Consider the following 17,694-nt stretch of genomic DNA (forward strand, 5'->3'; position numbering starts at 1 on the left):
ATTGAAACCCCCACCCCCCCTAAAACTCTCAAAACCCTGATAAAATCTCCTAAATAACATAACAACCCCATCCCTCTCTCTCCTCTCTCCTCCAACACTATCATTTTTTCTTAAAATCTGTGCAAAATTCCCCTATTGGGGATGGCCTTACAACTGTCTCTATTCAACGACTATGAATGCATGACTGTCTTTAAAACAAATTCAAAAAAAGAGGTAGGGAGAGAACATTACAAGTAGGGGATTGGGTTTATTTGAAGATCCAACCCTATAGGAAGCTATCAGTAGCAGTAAGATCCAACATTAAGCTCACATCTAATTATCTAAATATTATGGACCCTACCAAGTCATTGAGAAGATAGGGATTGTAGCATATAAACTGGCATTGCCACCAAGTGCACAAATCCACCCCGTTTTCCATGTATCACAGCTGAAAAGGAAGGTGGGAAATCAAGTATCCCTGCAATTGGACCCTCATATCACAAGCCAAGAGGGTGAGGTCCTTGCTCAGCCAGTAGCAGCCTTGAACAAGAGGCTAGTGAAGAGAGATAACAAAGCTATAACTCAAATCTTAATGCAATGGGCCAATTTACCGGAAGAAGTTGCAACTTGGGAAGACTTCTACCACATCAAGAAGCAATTTCCTGGGTTTGATCCTTGGGGTCAAGGATCCCTGCAAGAAGGGGGTAATGTAATGATTCAAGGAAGCTGCCAGGGAAATAATGAGTAAACGGCGTTGTAGGACACCACAACGGTTATGGAGGTTAAAAGCTGTTGAAAGTCGTAACCAAACGATGTCGTTTCAATAAGTCAGTAGCGATTGATATAAAGCTTACAACGACGTCGTTAGAAGCAGGGTTGTTAGAAGTTGGAAGTAGTTAGAATAACAGTTGCTTAAATACGCAATATGTACTGAAATGATGTATGTTTTTTGGTAATACAGATTCTGTTTCCTTTCTTCAACCTCTCAATTCTCTCGATTCTCTCTCTCTCTCAAACCCTAGAAACCATAACAGACAGTCATTATTGTTTAAAACTCAAATATCTAGATTTAGACCTTCAAAACTTAGGTGATAAAAGAAGCCATTGGCCACCTTCGTTTGATCTAAGAGAGATGTGATTATTCTTCATTTGAGACTCAAAGGCATATGGACCTTTGAGTCTCAAAACAATCAAGGTGATGTAGTCAACGAATGGAAACAATCACGGTTATCGCCATTTAACACTTTTAGTTTTTATTTATTTATTTATTGTTATTTTCTTTTTCAAAATTGTATCATTTTGTGCAAGGGAACATCACATTTGAAAGAAGTATACTCGAAAAGTCAAATCAATGTGAAATCAACAATTTGATGAATAAATAACTATAGAACTCAATAGCAAATGAGTATCAAATTTAATAAAAATGAAACGAATACGGACCGGGTTTTAATTGCACAGGTTTAAGGGGTTTTTGAGTTGTTTGGGGAAGGGTTTTTCTGGTCAGTCACCGAGTCACTGAATTCCTCCTTTTTGTTTTGCTTTTTTTTTTTTTTTTTGGGTTGTGAGTAGCCGCAGTCTGGAGGAGAAGAAAATCGACCATTTCTTCTTCTTCTTCTTTTTCTTCTTCTTCACGATCAAGCTTCAACCTGTTCACTAGGTCAGATCGAACCAGAAATGGCCACCCTCGTCCCGCCTCATTCCGGCACTGCTCCACCAACCGATCCAAAGGCGGCGCCCACCCAACCGGAAAAGGTGGACTACATGAATCTGCCTTGTCCCATTCCCTATGAAGAAATCCAACGCGAAGCTCTCAGTCAGTATTTCACTACTCTTCCCCACCTTTTACATTCCTATTTTATATTTTGCCTGATTTTTGAACTTCTTTTATACTGTAATCTATCTGGATTTCAGGGAGCCTGATGCTTAGCAAAACATGGAATGCTACTATGAATATGTTTTTTCTTTTTTTTTTTTTTTAATTCCTTTGTTGTTATTTTTTGATAAGTTTTAATTTAATCTTGTTTTCTCTACACTGTACTATGAATATGCTTGAATTTTATTTTGAACTATCTAATAAATGGTATAAAAATTAAAACCGTTTGTGCATTATACGTTAGAAGCGTGAAGTATGTAAATGGAGCATTATTAAGTGCTTAACATTATTTTTTTGGTGTGCAAAAGTCATAGTGATGCTTTTTTGTTGTAAATCAGATGAATAATATTTTATCTAAGACAATAAATTGCACATTTTTGTTGACTCTTTAATATCACTGTTAAAAGAATGTTGTCTCTTAAATAATGCAAAGTAGTTATTTCATGCCCCACTCTAGAAGTTTTTGATATTTGAGATTTGATTTTGAATCATCGAGTTTCACAGTATTGATTTCATTTGCTTGTTGCTCTTTTTGCAGTGTCATTGAAGCCAGAACTTTTTGAAGGGATGCGCTTTGATTTTACGAAAGGACTAAACCAGAGATTTTCACTCAGTCATAGGTCGTACCTCTAATGCAACTTGTTAAATTTAATGCTGACTTTATTTTCTCAAGGGAAGGAAAACTGCTGTAATGTATTTGATTTTGATTGTTTTTCTTTTGCTATTTCATCAGTGTGTTCATGGGCCCCACAGAAATTCCTTCTCAGTCTACTGAAACAATTAAAATACCAACTGCTCACTATGAGTTTGGTGCAAACTTTATAGACCCAAAGGTTTGTAGGTTGGATAGTCGTTTCTTAAATATCTGGAGTTCTTGCAATAAACTAATTCTGGGTATAATGCCTGTTTGTTACAGTTGATGCTTTTTGGGCGGCTGATGACAGATGGAAGGCTAAATGCTAGGCTCAAGTGTGATTTGTCTGAAAACCTTTCTCTGAAAGCAAACGGTCAAGTAAATATATGATTTTGAAATTGGATCTAATCCTTTTATAAGTGATTAATACTGATGCATCAGTTTTATCTGACAAAATTATCCCATTAACTCCTATTCTCCTTATTACCAGCTTACAAGTGAGGCACACATGTCACATGGCATGGTCAATTTTGATTACAAGGTGACCCTATCTGCATTCAATTATTTCATGCATGTCTTCTGAACATACTTCAGCTTCCATGATACTGTCACATATATCCCCTGATTTGTCATCGCACATACTCTGAAAAAATTTATTAATGCTTTTCATCTGTTTGACCTAGATTTGGCCAACTCAATGTGATAATGGGTTTCTGAGTTTATCATTGTTATATGCACAGGGGAAAGACTATAGGTCTCAGTTTCAACTAGGTAGTGGTGCATTGCTTGGAGCGAGTTACATCCAGGTAAATAATCATCAAGCACATCATGCTTACTGAAGTGTAAAAGAAATTGATTGTGATTATCAGCCCAAATTTTTGAAATCTCTTCAGACGGAACTAGAATTACACATTTCTTTGTTTATTTGTTAACATTCATGATTGGTTATCTACAAATTTGGTTAGTTCTTTAAATTCTTTGTTAATTGCCTATTCTTAATGATGTATTTCTTTGTTTGACTTTGATATTCTTTGGCAGAGTGTGACTCCATATTTATCTCTGGGTGGTGAAGTATTCTGGGCTGGCCAGCATCGTAAATCTGGCATTGGCTATGTTGCTCGGTATAACACAGACAAGATGGTAATGTGATGTTCTTAAAGTGATCTGTTCAATTGTAATTATGTACCATGATTCTCTGGTTTAGCCAATAATGTCAGGTTGTCCAAGGATGCAGCAAATTTAGTACTAAATTTCCATGCTCTCCACAATGATGATTTATCTACAAACATAAGAGCTTACAATGATTTTGATACATCTATTTATCATTTACCGATGACACACTGATGCAATCAAATTAAAATGGTATTTTTGGGGGTAAATTTCAGTTGATTATACTTGAAGCAATCACCTAGATAATTCAGATTCTTTAGACAAAGACAGCTGTGAAATTGGATGATGGAAATGTTAGATGATTTATATGGAAAACAAATGAGGCCTTTACCTTACTAGACCCTCGATTTATTTCTTTTGTGACTTTTTAGTTACTAGGTTAAACTTTGTCTGTAAATGTCTTCCATAGTTCTATCCTATTTTATTCTTGGTCATAATCAAGAGATCAATTTGATTTGCAGTATCTTGACAAGCAATCATTAGAAATGTGATTGTCAGAATTGATTTTTTTCCATCCTATATACAAAACTTAATAAAATATATGAACTGAATATTGTTTAAAATATATGAAATTAAGTTTTTCTGGTTTTCCTTTGCATTTGTACAGGGAAGAGGTTACAGGTTTTTTCATCGATGCTTATATTTGGTTTTATTTTTTCAGTCTTTCTGGCTAATATTGCTGATTCATCCGTTAAAACCTAATATTGTTGGCCATAATACCTGCAGGTTGCCGCAGGTCAAGTTGCTAGCACTGGAATAGTTGCACTCAGTTATGTTCAGAAAGTTTCCGAAAAGGTAAAAAAGTTACCTCTTTTATAGATGTTTATGTCTTATCTTGCACTTTTTAAAAATTGTTTCTCCCCTTCAGGTTTCTTTAGCATCAGACTTCATGTACAACTACCTCTCGACAGATGTTACAGCCAGCTTTGGTTATGATTATATTCTTCGACAGGTAATTTCTGCTGTCTATATATATATATACACACATACATCCTTGATTGATGATGTGCTGGGCAATATTTTCTTTGTATGGTTCAGTGGCTTTTTCTACAAGTCCTAGTTTGTGGTAAATTCTTCATAGTGTGATATAAACTTCAATTTAGAAGTATCAGGAAATATGAACTCTGATATTGTAGAGGTAAAGTATAACCTGCAAGTTTATTCTTTGCAAAGAAGCACGCATGAATCTAGCGAAGTCTACAAGCATAAAAGGTCCCCTTTTTCCACTGAGTTTAGCCCATTTAGGGAAAAAAATTGTGAGAAAATATGCAAGAGCTTTTAAGTTTAATCTGCTTAATGAGCTTAAAGTTGTACAAGGTTGGCTCTTGCAATTGTGCTAAGTTTCCTTTGTCCAAGTGAAATTAGAAGATATGACGGCCTTGAAAGAATTAACTTCCATCTATGTGCTACTAATATTTGCTTAACTAAATGTTTTGAAAGACAAATATAAGAAACTATCATAAAATAATAGAAACATGAGTAGAACTATTGGGTTCTCAATATCATTATGCTTCATCCAGAAAGACTACTGCTATTGCATTAGTTTTTGTTTTAGTTTGATATTCTCAACATGCATTTAACACTTTCAAGTTCCTCAAATCTGCAATGGGTTTTTGGCTTTGATGGCAGTGCCGTCTGAGAGGGAAAATTGATTCCAACGGCTGCGTTGCTGCTTTCCTGGAAGAGCGATTGAACATGGGCCTTAATTTTATTCTCTCTGCTGAGGTAATCTTACCTTGCCTTAACCATATTCTTATGACCAGTACTATTATCAGGATTAATAACATTAAACATTTTCTTGGCATGGATCTTTTAGATAATATTCTGATGTGTTCCTCGAATATGCTGGTGCAGGTTGATCACAAAAAGAAAGACTACAAGTTCGGGTTTGGGCTTACAGTTGGAGAATAATTGAATGGGAAGAAGCATTTAGACATTTGATGTTGAATGGTGGAATCATCTTTGTTTGCTTAATGATTGTTTTCCCTATTTTGGTCATTAAAAATTTAGGCAACAGTTTTGTACTTTTGTATAAATTGTCACCATTGATGAGATGACACACAGGTGACAAACAGACAGGCTGCTGAGCCTCTAGGAGGAGAGGTTGATTTTGCAGTTTGGAGAAATTGATTTACTTAGAAGATGCTAATTTATAGCTGTAGAGCTCTTCACATTCATAAGGACTTCCAAATTTTTCTCATCATAAACTCTCTCTTGCATCACTAATTCACTACTTGTCTTCCTTTACCTTGATCTGTATTTCTTTCAATATCATAAAAGGCAATTGTACCTCCTTGCTAATACCAATTCATGGAATAGAAAAATGAACCAAATAATAGAATATGCATATTTTGTGAAATATTATTCCATTTTCTGTCCATTTTGTGATTTAAAAAATAAAATTGGGAAAGTTTTATTATGGGTACAATTGAGGGAAAGGGAGTGATGGAATTTGAATATATCAATTTAGAGTGAATTCCATTTTTGGTCCTACTGTTATAGGGACGTTTTCAATTTTAGTCCACCTTAATTTTTTTTTTGCCACTTTATAATTACTATTATTGAATGTGTTCTACTTTGAGTCCCATCGTTTCATCAAGAGCCCATGTAATCTAGGGGTATTTTGACCCTTCTTCTCATCCAAGACTATGTTTGACTAAAGAAATGAGAACATTAAACCTAAAACCTAAGAAACCTCGCCACGATGTAGCTTTGGTTTCCCATTCTTGTTGTTCGAAGAGCCATCTTCGAATATCGGAGGAGAAGGACGAAGCGCCTGGATTAAAAGAGAAGAGACAAACATAATAAGACCAAAATACCCTTTGATTATACGGTCTCTTGACGGAAATATTAACGGTGGACTAAGAGTGGAACACATTCAATAACAGTGGTTGTAAAGTGGCAAAAAAAATTAAAGTGAACTGAAATTGAAAACGCCCCTATAACAGTAGGACCAAAAATGAAATTCACTCAGTAATTTATTACTGAACTATATTTTTGGATTATCTAACGGTTTGCTTAATTGGAATAATTGCTTAGTTATTTCAAGATTTATAAGAGAATGCTCTTCTTCCTCGTTTTATGTTTGGGTTAATTAATGAAACATTTTTTATAATACTATATTTGTCCAATTTTATGTATCTAGTTCGGTTTACGTGCTTCACTAAAGTTATTTTTAATTCAAATTTATATAATATTAAGTTCAGTATTAATATATAAAATTTATACATTACTAAAAAAAATTAAATTTAAAAATAAGCAAAGAAAAAAAAAATAGTTTGATCAATAGAACAATTAACATTTTTAATGTCAAATGTTTATTCTATTTACGTTTCTTATTATAATCCACTTACATAGTAATAGTAAAATATAACAGATAAGTACTGCAGCCCTTAGTCAATATCCCACCATAGGGGTTGATCCTCTCCACAAAGGTGTCATCTGAGCACATGGCGATTGGCTAGATAGAGTATTTAATTTAGTGTTTGTAGATAAAAATTATATATTTAAAAAATGCATTAAAAATATTACTCCGTATTAAATAAAATTTTAAAAATATCAAAGTAAAGTAGGACATAGAGAGTATTATACAGGCTTTTGTTCATCTCCTCGACAGTAGAGGAATGAAGCATGAGTGCAAATCAAAATCATTAAAAGCGTGAAACGAGAAGACACTGCTGCAGCAGCAAATCAAACCATTTGATGAAGATGCAGAATTTCATTTTAAGGTAATAGTTACTAAAATACGCAATATAAGAAAATCATGGGTGCTAAGCAAACCTTGGGGTGGTTAAATAACAGTACATAATACAATTCAGCAACCAAGATTGTTGTCTAATAAAGTTGTTGTACATTTGTCTTTTCACCTAGGATTTGCTAGCTTTTTGTTTGGCCTTCTCTATGAGAGGTCTCAACTGCTTCTTTTCAGCAAGAATCTTGAGGAAGTTGAACAGGAAGGGAATGTAGTTGTGCTTTCGGCGAATGTTTTCTGTTTTCCATTTCTTGAACTTCTCTTCCTCCATCAATATCTTCTCGGTGGCCGCTTCAATGCCAGAATTCACTTCCATTAGTGATTTATTCAGAGCTTCCACATTGCTGCTATCGACCAGCCTCTCCGACTGTAAAGTAGCCAGTTGCTGCAGGATGCGTTCCCTTTTTCTTTGAAGCTCCTTTAGCTCGGCTGTATACATGTCTTTCCTGTTCTTTATTACGGCCATCAGGTTGAACCTAATTTCATTTCTCGAGTACTTTTCAATGCGTTCCTGAATCACTGGCTGCACCAAACGCAACCAATCTAGGTCATTGTGCCCACCAGGGCATGGACCGAGGCTGATGGGACCTTCTTTCAATCCATCAAGCTCATAGAGTATACCATCGACTGGTATGTAGCTTATGAAATGGTAAACATCATCATCTTTCCCAGCAGATTTCTGCTCCTCGGGAACAAAGGGCTCTGGTCTTGCAAAGCTATTATGGGCACCTCGAATTGCCTCACTGTTATTGATAGCTAAACCTTTAAGCTCGGGTGGAAAGTTCTTTGTGAATTCTTTCAACTGTGATAGTTCTGGGCCAATGTCAATATCTGGGCTGTTCAGAAGAATGGACAGGATTGCTTGGGTAGCACACGCATTATTGATAACCTGATATTATACAAATGACGATCAAGATAGTGCTTCACTATCTATTTATTCCATAGAAGTATATCATGTACTAATGTACTACTAAAACCTGACCTGGCTAGCAAAGAACAAGTTAGGACTGGGATCCTTAATCACAAGACGGTCATCTTTTTCATCCGGTCGCCACTTGAAAAGAAATATTAATCCATAGATTGGCCTGTTTAACAGGGATGTAATTATGATTACAAAAAAAAAAAAAGAAAAAAAAGAAAAAAGAAGCAGCTATCACATAGATTAAGCAAGTAATAGCATGGCCAGCAAATAGATTATTGCCAAAATCACAGAAACAAAGTGCAACTACATGAAATTCACCTAAGGTTGTTGAGGGCGTCGATATCCAGTGAATACAATTCCTCAACCTGTTTGAATAGCAGAATGATGTAAGAATAACTGTTGAATGCAAAACGGCCAACAAACAAGGATTCCAAAACCATGGGTCTAAGAAACATAAAAATATGTAGACAACTTTACAATGAGAATGGAGTATAAATAAAGGAACCGAGGCCATGTCACCAGTAAACACTCCATAAAGTTTATCACTTTACTGTAAACAATTACCAATCAATTTCAAGAAAGCCAGTACCACATGACTACAGAAGGTTAACAAACACGATTAGGGAAGCAGGCAGCTTTAAGCACTTAAACTATGATTTGAATCAAGCTATACTAGAAGAGAGAAAGAGGGAAACATTACATGTTATTATGGAAAGCGGTTTCAAAAAACAAAGGTTACCTGCACTCCCTTTACTTGCATTTGCTGAATAAGCTCAGTGAAAACCCCTGAAATACAAGAAACAGCATAGCAACAGGCATCTTATTATTCAGATACTGATATCTTTAACAGAGGTGCAACAAAACCAAATATGCAGTAGTAATTAATTGTAACTATGGCTTGAAGCAAATCATAAATACATAGTAGCATCAGTACTGAAACACATTTAAACAGTGAGATAAAATTAAACACAAAGCATCATTCAAACTAGACTAGTGCATGTTAATATAAGAATCATAAATCATAAATAAATAAATAAATAACACCAGCATCCATACCACCAAAATATCAAAAAATTTGGGCCAGTAAGAACATACCGGGATCTGATTCGATAGTGCACCAAGACATGATGAATGATCTTTACTGCAATCAAAAATAATATATACATTAAGAATGTATTACAACAAAGGGAGTAATTGACGGTATGGAAAGTGTAATCCCTAATAAAAACTGAAACCTTAATATCCACACAGATTATATCAATTTCAAGCCCTATGAATTCCGAGAGAAGAAAATTTTGAAAAACACAAAACTTGAGCTGATAAATCCCAATTTTGTTTGGGTGTCATATCTTGCAATAATTGATAGCTCACTCAGGAGCCCAGTAAATTTACAGCAGCTTTTACATGCGGTCTTACCGTAAGCAGAAGATAAGCAGCGGAGAAGGAGGACGGCCGTCAGAAGGTGGGACGCGGCGGCCGGTACGGAGACTTGAGAGATATATCTGGATTTCACGGTGGAGTAGTGGTTATTGTCGGTATTTCAACCTCCGAACAGTAGAGTTTTAATGGAGTTTTGACTGTATTGATTTTTGGGCAAGGGCCTAGGGTTGCAGCTTCTAACGGGCCTGCATAGAAGCAATATTCACCATATATATTGTCACTATATTTTTTGGGCCTTTAGTTGGATAACTTTGGCTTTTGTTACTATTATCTCTACTATCTCTACTATACTAATAAGAGCCCAAGAGAGTTAGGCCTATAATGGGTAGAAAAAATAGCGGTCACAGATTTTAATCAAATGAATGACTCAGATTGATTAAAAGATTGATCAGATTTAAATTTTACACTAAAATTTCCTAAAATACCCACACACCGTTACTAATTCCGTTAAAATTTTAAGAATTGCCGTTAGTTCACCGTTAACTTACTCATTGATTTCAATAAAAAAAAAAAAAGTCTTAAGTTCGAACCTCATCCCAATCAAAGTTGGCATAATTAGAACTCTATTTTACTCTTATTAAATTATATAAATAATAATTTAGTAGCTACAACAAAAAATTATAGATATGCATTTCTTTAATTTAGAATTATGTGTCCACAATGCCTTTATTCAAAAAAATTATTCATTATCAATAAATTAAATAAGAGAAATAATTGTATTAGTTATATTGTCTTTATTTTTCTACAATATAAAAATTCTTTATATTCAAATTTATTAATTGATTATATTCGCTACATTGTCCTTACAATGTCTTAATTCAGTGAAAAAAAATTATTCATTATCAATAAATGAATTAAGAGAAATATTTTCATTAGTTATATTGTCTTTATTTTTCTCAAATGTAAAAATTTTTACATTCAAATTCATCAATTGATTATATTCACTACATTGTCTATTATCCTTTTTTTTTGCACTATTTTTCTAATTAAATATCAAAGTTATAATACAAAATAATGCTATATATTTATTTACCAAGTATTTTATTAATACCATGAAAAAATTAAAAAAATATATAATTAATAAAGCCAACCATATTAACTACTTGAGAGATTTTGTGACAAAGAGAGTATTCAAATCACACAACAAATTGAAGTGAGAACTACCTTGCAATGTCCTTGTTTGACAATCAGCAGTTAGCGCGCGGATTTGACCAACGAATTTATTTAATTATTAACATTGGGTAGAAAAAATGACCGCCAAATTATTAAATCAAATGAATGGTTCAAATTGTTCAGGTTTTAATTTTTTTTTTAAATTTTTCTAATTTATCCTTAATTATATGATTATCCATTTAACTTTTTCGTTAAATAGCGTTAATTCACCGTTAGTCTAATTATAATATTAACGTCTAATATAGAATTATAATTACACCATTAATCTAATTCTAATATTAAAGTCTTAATGGAACTTAACCACAAATCCTAATGTCGAAATCTCCTCAAACAATATTAGTATATATTTAATATTTTATGCCATAATTTTTATTTGTTCTCCCTTATGTCCCGTATTTGGTTTCAACCATACCTATACAATTATTTTATTGACAATTATAATCAATCTTGACTATATTATCTTGCATTTGTAAACTTAGAATTACCTATTTAACCCGCACGGGCTTAGCTCAATGGTTTAGTGGGCAGTATTTGGGAGAAGAACCTCGGCGGCGGCAGTGCGGGAATTATGTCCAAAGTGGGCAGATTCCTTGTTCGCACCGGCACTTGGTCCTGTTTGCTAAACCATTGAGTCACCGTGATTTACAACTTCCTACAATGCTCTGTCGAGTCAGAGTGTGGGGGGCCCTTGGGGTAGGGGACTCAACCTTTGGGAGAAGAATTACCTATTTAAATACGCAAATTCAACCTTCAATTATCTATGCATGAACAATTTCAATATAATCTTGCCTTAATATACTTTAAAGTACTTATTTAAAAAAAAAAAAACATTGGGCATTATCCCAATCGCGCAATGCGCGTAAAAAACTAGTAAAAAAAATAAAGGATAAATGTCATCTTGCACTGTGAACCATTCTTGATTATTCATGCCACACCATGAACCGTTATTAATTATTTATAAATTAAATTTTTTTCAGCCTAACATTTTTTGTAGGTTATTCGGTAATCCTGATGACATGACGCGGAAACAGGGGGAAAGAAGAAGGAAAGGTTCGTTGAGAGATACCTCCGCCAATACTGCCCAGCTCGCTGTCACCGAAGAAGGGAGCTGCTTGTTGCTTCTTGCATTTGCCGTCGACCGAGAGAGAGGGGAAAGATGAAAGAGAGGTCGGAGAAGGAAGCACTCTCGACCATTTTTTTTTTATTAAAAATGCTTACATGGACTGAGAAATATGGCCACATCAGCTTATTACCGCACCATGTCATCAAGATTACCGAATAACCTACAAAAAATGCTATGCAGAAAAAAAAAATTGGTTTATGGCTCAAAATATCACTTATTAAAGATCATGGTGCGACATGAATAATCAAGAATGATTCATGGTGCGTGATGACACTTTAGCCAAAAATAAAATTAAAAAAAAAAACTACTTTGAGTAACTTATTAGCTGCATTTTCTTTTTAAAAATTTAATTTATCTTTAATAGTTTTTTGTTGTTGTCGTATTTATATTTATTCAATTTTTATTTAAACTTACATTTTTAATATCATCATCACCGAGCCTGACATCTTAATTGACCGCAAATTATGCCGTGGAATCGTGTTCACCGAGAATGGTGAACACAAGTCAAAACGACGTCGTTTTTAGGCAAAAAAAAAAAAAATCGCGGATGTGGAGTTAACGGCGCGTTACTGATCAAATTATGAATTTTCTGTTATGAGATTATGAATTTTATGAAAATTCATAATCTCATAACAGAAAATTCATAATCTCACAACTGAAAATTCATAATCTCATAACAGAAAATTCATAATCTTATAACAGAAAATTCATAATCTCATGGTTCCAAAGTGAATGTGTAGGCATGGTTCCAAAGTGAATGTGCAGCCATGGATTCATAATTTATGAATGTCCGTGATTTCGGACGGGAATATGTAGGCATGGTTCCAAAGTGAATGTGCATGCATGAATTCATAATTTATGAATGTCCGAAACTCCGAAATTATGAATGTAATGAAAATTCATAATCTCATAACAGAAAATTCATAATCGCATAACAGAAAATTCATAATCTCATAACTGAAAATTCATAATCTCATAACAGAAAATTCATAATCTCATAACAGAAAATTCATAATCTCATGGTTCCAAAGTGAATGTGTAGGCATGGTTCCAAAGTGAATGTGTAGGCATTCACGTAATTAATTAAAAGAAAAAAAAAAAAAAGATAACGGTGCACTAACACCGTTGGAACCGTGTTCACCATGAATGGTGAACACGGTTCCATGGCATAACGTCTGCTTAATTGACTCTTTACCTATCACACATATATACATATAATTGTGTTTTGATGAACAAAAAATGTATTATAGTTTGAAAAATGGGAAAATGGCACTTTTTACCCCTGAGTTATATACTTATAGCACTTTTCCCCCCTCAATTATTTAGGTAAGCACATTAGCTCCCTCAATTATTCTAAAAGTGGTGCTTTTTCTCCCTGATATATTAAATTGACATTTATACCCTTAAAGTAAACATTTTATTTATTTTACTACTCCAACAAATTATTGCGTATACGTAGGGATGACCACGGTTCGATTTGAATTGAACCGGATACTAAAGCAATCGAATTAATAGTTTACGGTTATAATTCAGATCTAGAACCCAATATTTAAATGTCAATTTATTAAAATTATGTATCAAAAAAATTGAATCTTGAACCGTGAACCGGTGGTTCCGGATCTGATTCGCGGTTTTGAACCGTCTTTATTTTAAAATAGTCTAAATTCAACAATAAATGTATTTTATTTTTTCAGTTCGGAACATGAACCCTCCGTTCCGGTTCACGATTTTAATAAACTCTAAATATCGAATTTCGATTCTAAATTGTAATTGGAATATTTGGGTTTGGTTGCTATAGTGTTTGTTTAGTTTGAACCAAATTATGGTCATAATTTATTGGAGAAAAAAATAAATTAAATATTTAGTTTTAAGGGTAAATATGTCCATTTAATATTTCAGGGAGAAAAACAGCCACTTCAATAATTTAGGGGGAAAAAATGCTATAGGTATATAACTCAGGGAGAAAAAGTGTCATTTTCCCTTGAAAAATTATACCCCAATTTTATTTTATAAATTGTATGCTCAAAATTATTTTAAGTGTCAAGAAGATCTCATGACTAGTAAAGATTTTGCAAAAGCAACAAAGTTCTTAGAATATTTAAGGAAGCAACAAAGTTCTTAAAAGATTTTGGAAGCATCAAAGCTTTGTGATCAAGAAGCAGTAAAGTTTTTGGAAGAGACAATTTTTTAAAAACTATTGGAAGAAAAGAATTTCATGTTGATATGAAGAGTTTCCAAAGAATTAATAAGCAGTAAGATGGTGTTTGGTTGGAGGGAGTTTAAATTCCCTTCTCACTTAATTCCAAAGGCCATAAAATTCCTTAGTTTGGTTGGAAGGAATTGCAATTTCATGGAATTGCAATTTCTCCATTTTTATGGAATTAAAATCCCATGTCCCCCCTGGTATTTTAATTCCTGGAATTTTAGGAAGAAAAAAAGCTAGTGATGAGACAAAATTATCCCTCCTTTTTTTTTAACCTAAAATTAATACAATACCACAATAATAATTGGCATTTTGGACTTTATACTACTTATTCCCTTTCAATTCTCATGTATACCAAATATTGAAATTAAAATTCCCAGTAATTATATTTCTGTAAACCAAACACTGGAATTTAAATTCCCACTTTATTCCTAGTAATTCATCTCCTATGGAATTGCAATTCCTTTCCCACGTAATTCCCTCCTTCCAACCAAACGTCCTGTAAGGATTTCGAGAAGTTAAATTTTGAAAATTAATAAGGATAAGAGTTGTCAAAAAGATTATATGAATAGAAGAGTTTTAGAAAATCAATGAGCAAACGAGTTTTTCAAATTCACTCACAAGAAGAAGAGATTTTCGAAACATGAGCAACAAATTTTTGGAAACTAGTCTATGAGCAGCAGAATTATTAAAGAGCAAAGATTTTTAGTAGAGTTTCTAAGGAGCAAAGTTGAAGCAGAATCTATCTAACGGTTGGAACTCTATTGTATTTAAATTTCTACGCAAGTTTCAAGAATGATACATGCCAAATGAATAATTAGAAAACATTTTTTTGTCTATAATATAAAGATTAAAATTGCAATGTGACATGAATAAAATCGCAATGTAAAAATTTTAAGAATTATTTCTTGATAAAAAATTTAACAACTGATTTAGTTTAGGGAAAATAACACTTTTTTCCCCTGAGTTCTATACTTATAGCACGTTTCCCCCCCTGAATTATTCAAGTGGCTGTTTTCCTCCCTGAAATGTTAAATGGACATATTTACCCTTAAAATAAATATTTAAAATAAATATTTCATTTATTTTTCTTCTCTAATAAATTATTACCATAATTTGATTCAAACCAAACAAACACTATAGCAACCAAACCAAAATATTCCAATTACAATTTAGAATCGAAACTCGATATTTAGAGTTTATTAAAATCGCGAACCGGAACGGACGGTTCACATTCCGAACTGAAAAAATAAAATACATTTATTGTTGAATATAGACTATTTTTTAATAAAAAATAAAATTTTAAAATAAAGACGGTTCAAACTCGCGAACCGGATCCGGAACTGCCGATTCACAGTTCAGGATCCAATTTTTTTTTTTTTGATTCATAATTTTAATAAATTTAAATCCAAATATTAGGTTCTAGATATGAATCATAACCAAAAACTTTTAATTCGATTGTTATAATGTCCGGTTCAGTTCGAACCGAACCATGGTCATCCCTACGTATACACAATAATTTGTTGAAGTAAAATAAATAAAATGTTTAATTTAAGGGTAGAAATGTCAATTTAATATATTAGGGAGAAAAATCACCACTTTTAGAATAATTGAGGGGGCTAATGTGCTTACCTAAATAATTGAGGGGGGAAAAGTGCTATAAGAATATAACTAAGGGGGAAAAAGTGCCATTTTCCCTTTAGTTTTATTAAAAAGAATGTTTTTGACAAAAAATCCAAACACCCAAACACGAGAAAATATGGAAAATGACTTATGGAAATTATTTTTTGAATTTTCAAACGGACCCTAAATGAATCATATAGATGTAACATTTCAAATTTTCAATCACCTTTAACATGAAGAATACATCATACATGTAATAAGAGATCCAATTGGACTAATTGTATTTTTTTTAAGGTTCAAGTGTTTAATTGAAACTTTTTTCTAGTTTGAAGGTTTAATTTCACTTTTCATGAATAGTTCATGTGTTTATTTGACCCTTATCTCAAACAAATTTAAGTTGAAAAAAAATATAAGGAGAGAAAAAAAGGGAATGTGTTTGGGTGCATGTTGTTATATGTACCATGAGTTTTTTTTTTTTTTTTTTTTTTTTTTTTCACACTTTTGGTCCCACGAGTAATGCGACACTAACATGATTGCTCTACGATTTTCGAATCTTGCAAACTTGGTCCACGACTATCAATTTTTTAGCACAAATGGTCCTTCCGTCTCAATTTCCTTTCATTTGTGACTAGAATTTTTTTTTCTCCTTTATAGCAGGGTTGATCCGTGGACGGAGATTTAGCCGAAATGATTATTTGCGCTAAAAAAAATGATAGTCGTGGATCAAGTTTGTAAGGTTTGAAAGTCGTGGAACAATTCTGTTGGTGACACAATACTCGTGGAATAAAAAATGTGAAAAACCCGTACCATGATCTACGATATATCTATTTACCCACCACCCACTATCACCAAAAAAAAAAAAAAAGAAGGTTCTATACAAGGTAGATTTGGATGGATATTCATGAAATGGAGTGAAATTACCAGGGGAAGAAAATATTTTCTTGATTTTTATTACTTTTATTTCGTAATAATTCTCTTAACTGTTTTTTCAGACATTTATTTAATTATACATTACGCACTATTTGATTGACTAGTTATACAAGAAACCTGTAATAAGAGTGATTTATTTGATGAATAATGATGAATTGAATCCTTAGAACAAAATGGTGGACCCCAGTCCCCATGAACCAATACAATCTTTCACTCACTTTGTAAATCTTTCTTTTGGTATTTATTTTTTTTTTTTGAAAACATCTTTCGGTCTTTCCTGTTCTCCGACTTTCACGATATGTCCTCTAAACAAAATTACAAAAAGAAAATAATAATAATAATAATAATAATAATAATAATAGTAATAATAATTAATTTCATTTTTATTCTGAATTTATAGGTGATTGTCCATTTTTAATCCTTTTTATCAAAATATTTAATTTGGTCTTACTATTATTGTGGCATGATCATTTTTGGTCTTCTATTAACAAAACAATTTAAATGTCATAAAATACAAGGATATTTTGATATTCAATTATGAAATTTGTCAAAAAAATATACATAAAAAATATAACAAGTCAACGTATTTTGTATAAAAAAAAAATCAAAATGTCATTGTATTTAACGATATTTCAATGATTTTGTTGATGAATGATTAAAAATGGTCATGCCACATTAATACTAGAACCAGAAAAAATATTTTAATAAAAAGGACTAAAAGTGAGCTATCACCTATAAATATGGATCATAAAATGAAATTAATTTTAATAATAATAAAAATAAAGAATCTCAAGAAAAAAATAAATAAAAGAAAAGAAAAGGATGGAAACCTCAACTCTGGCAGGCTGGCACCAAGGTGGCCCCCTCCATCTC

General features: G+C 32.8%; 2 protein-coding genes across 2 annotated transcripts; one reads left to right on the plus strand and one right to left on the minus strand.

The window, feature by feature from the left end:
• Positions 1-1,456: 1,456 nt before the first annotated feature.
• Positions 1,457-5,882, plus strand: LOC109182511 (mitochondrial import receptor subunit TOM40-1-like). The gene is made up of 11 exons (XM_019332638.1): positions 1,457-1,792; positions 2,391-2,472; positions 2,586-2,685; positions 2,769-2,864; positions 2,977-3,027; positions 3,227-3,292; positions 3,525-3,626; positions 4,383-4,451; positions 4,525-4,608; positions 5,286-5,381; positions 5,511-5,882. Exons 1-11 carry the CDS (start codon positions 1,654-1,656, stop codon positions 5,565-5,567), a joined length of 942 nt encoding a protein of 313 aa, XP_019188183.1. The 5' UTR covers positions 1,457-1,653; the 3' UTR covers positions 5,568-5,882.
• A 1,475-nt stretch (positions 5,883-7,357) lies between these two features.
• Positions 7,358-9,945, minus strand: LOC109182907 (ubiquitin carboxyl-terminal hydrolase 2). The gene is made up of 6 exons (XM_019333158.1): positions 9,746-9,945; positions 9,425-9,470; positions 9,069-9,115; positions 8,648-8,694; positions 8,390-8,492; positions 7,358-8,296 (listed from the first exon to the last, which is right to left on the minus strand). The coding sequence occupies exons 2-6, from the start codon at positions 9,453-9,455 to the stop codon at positions 7,523-7,525; spliced, it is 1,002 nt and encodes a 333-aa protein (XP_019188703.1). The 5' UTR covers positions 9,456-9,470; positions 9,746-9,945; the 3' UTR covers positions 7,358-7,522.
• Positions 9,946-17,694: the final 7,749 nt, after the last annotated feature.

This window comes from Ipomoea nil, unplaced genomic scaffold (assembly GCF_001879475.1).
Source record: "Ipomoea nil cultivar Tokyo-kokei standard unplaced genomic scaffold, Asagao_1.1 scaffold1074, whole genome shotgun sequence".
Classification (NCBI taxonomy): Eukaryota; Viridiplantae; Streptophyta; class Magnoliopsida; order Solanales; family Convolvulaceae; genus Ipomoea; species Ipomoea nil.

Coding starts and splice junctions, on each gene's coding strand:
- LOC109182511 (XM_019332638.1), top strand. CDS start 1,654: ATGGCCACCCTCGTCCCGCCTCATTCCGGCACTGCTCCACCAACCGAT. Junction 2,865..2,976: donor CTCTGAAAGCAAACGGTCAA/GTAAATATATGA, acceptor CCTTATTACCAG/CTTACAAGTGAGGCACACAT. Junction 5,382..5,510: donor ATTTTATTCTCTCTGCTGAG/GTAATCTTACCT, acceptor ATGCTGGTGCAG/GTTGATCACAAAAAGAAAGA.
- LOC109182907 (XM_019333158.1), bottom strand. CDS start 9,455: ATGTCTTGGTGCACTATCGAATCAGATCCCG. Junction 8,493..8,647: donor GACGCCCTCAACAACCTTAG/GTGAATTTCATG, acceptor CCTGTTAAACAG/GCCAATCTATGGATTAATAT. Junction 8,297..8,389: donor ACTTGTTCTTTGCTAGCCAG/GTCAGGTTTTAG, acceptor GTATAATATCAG/GTTATCAATAATGCGTGTGC.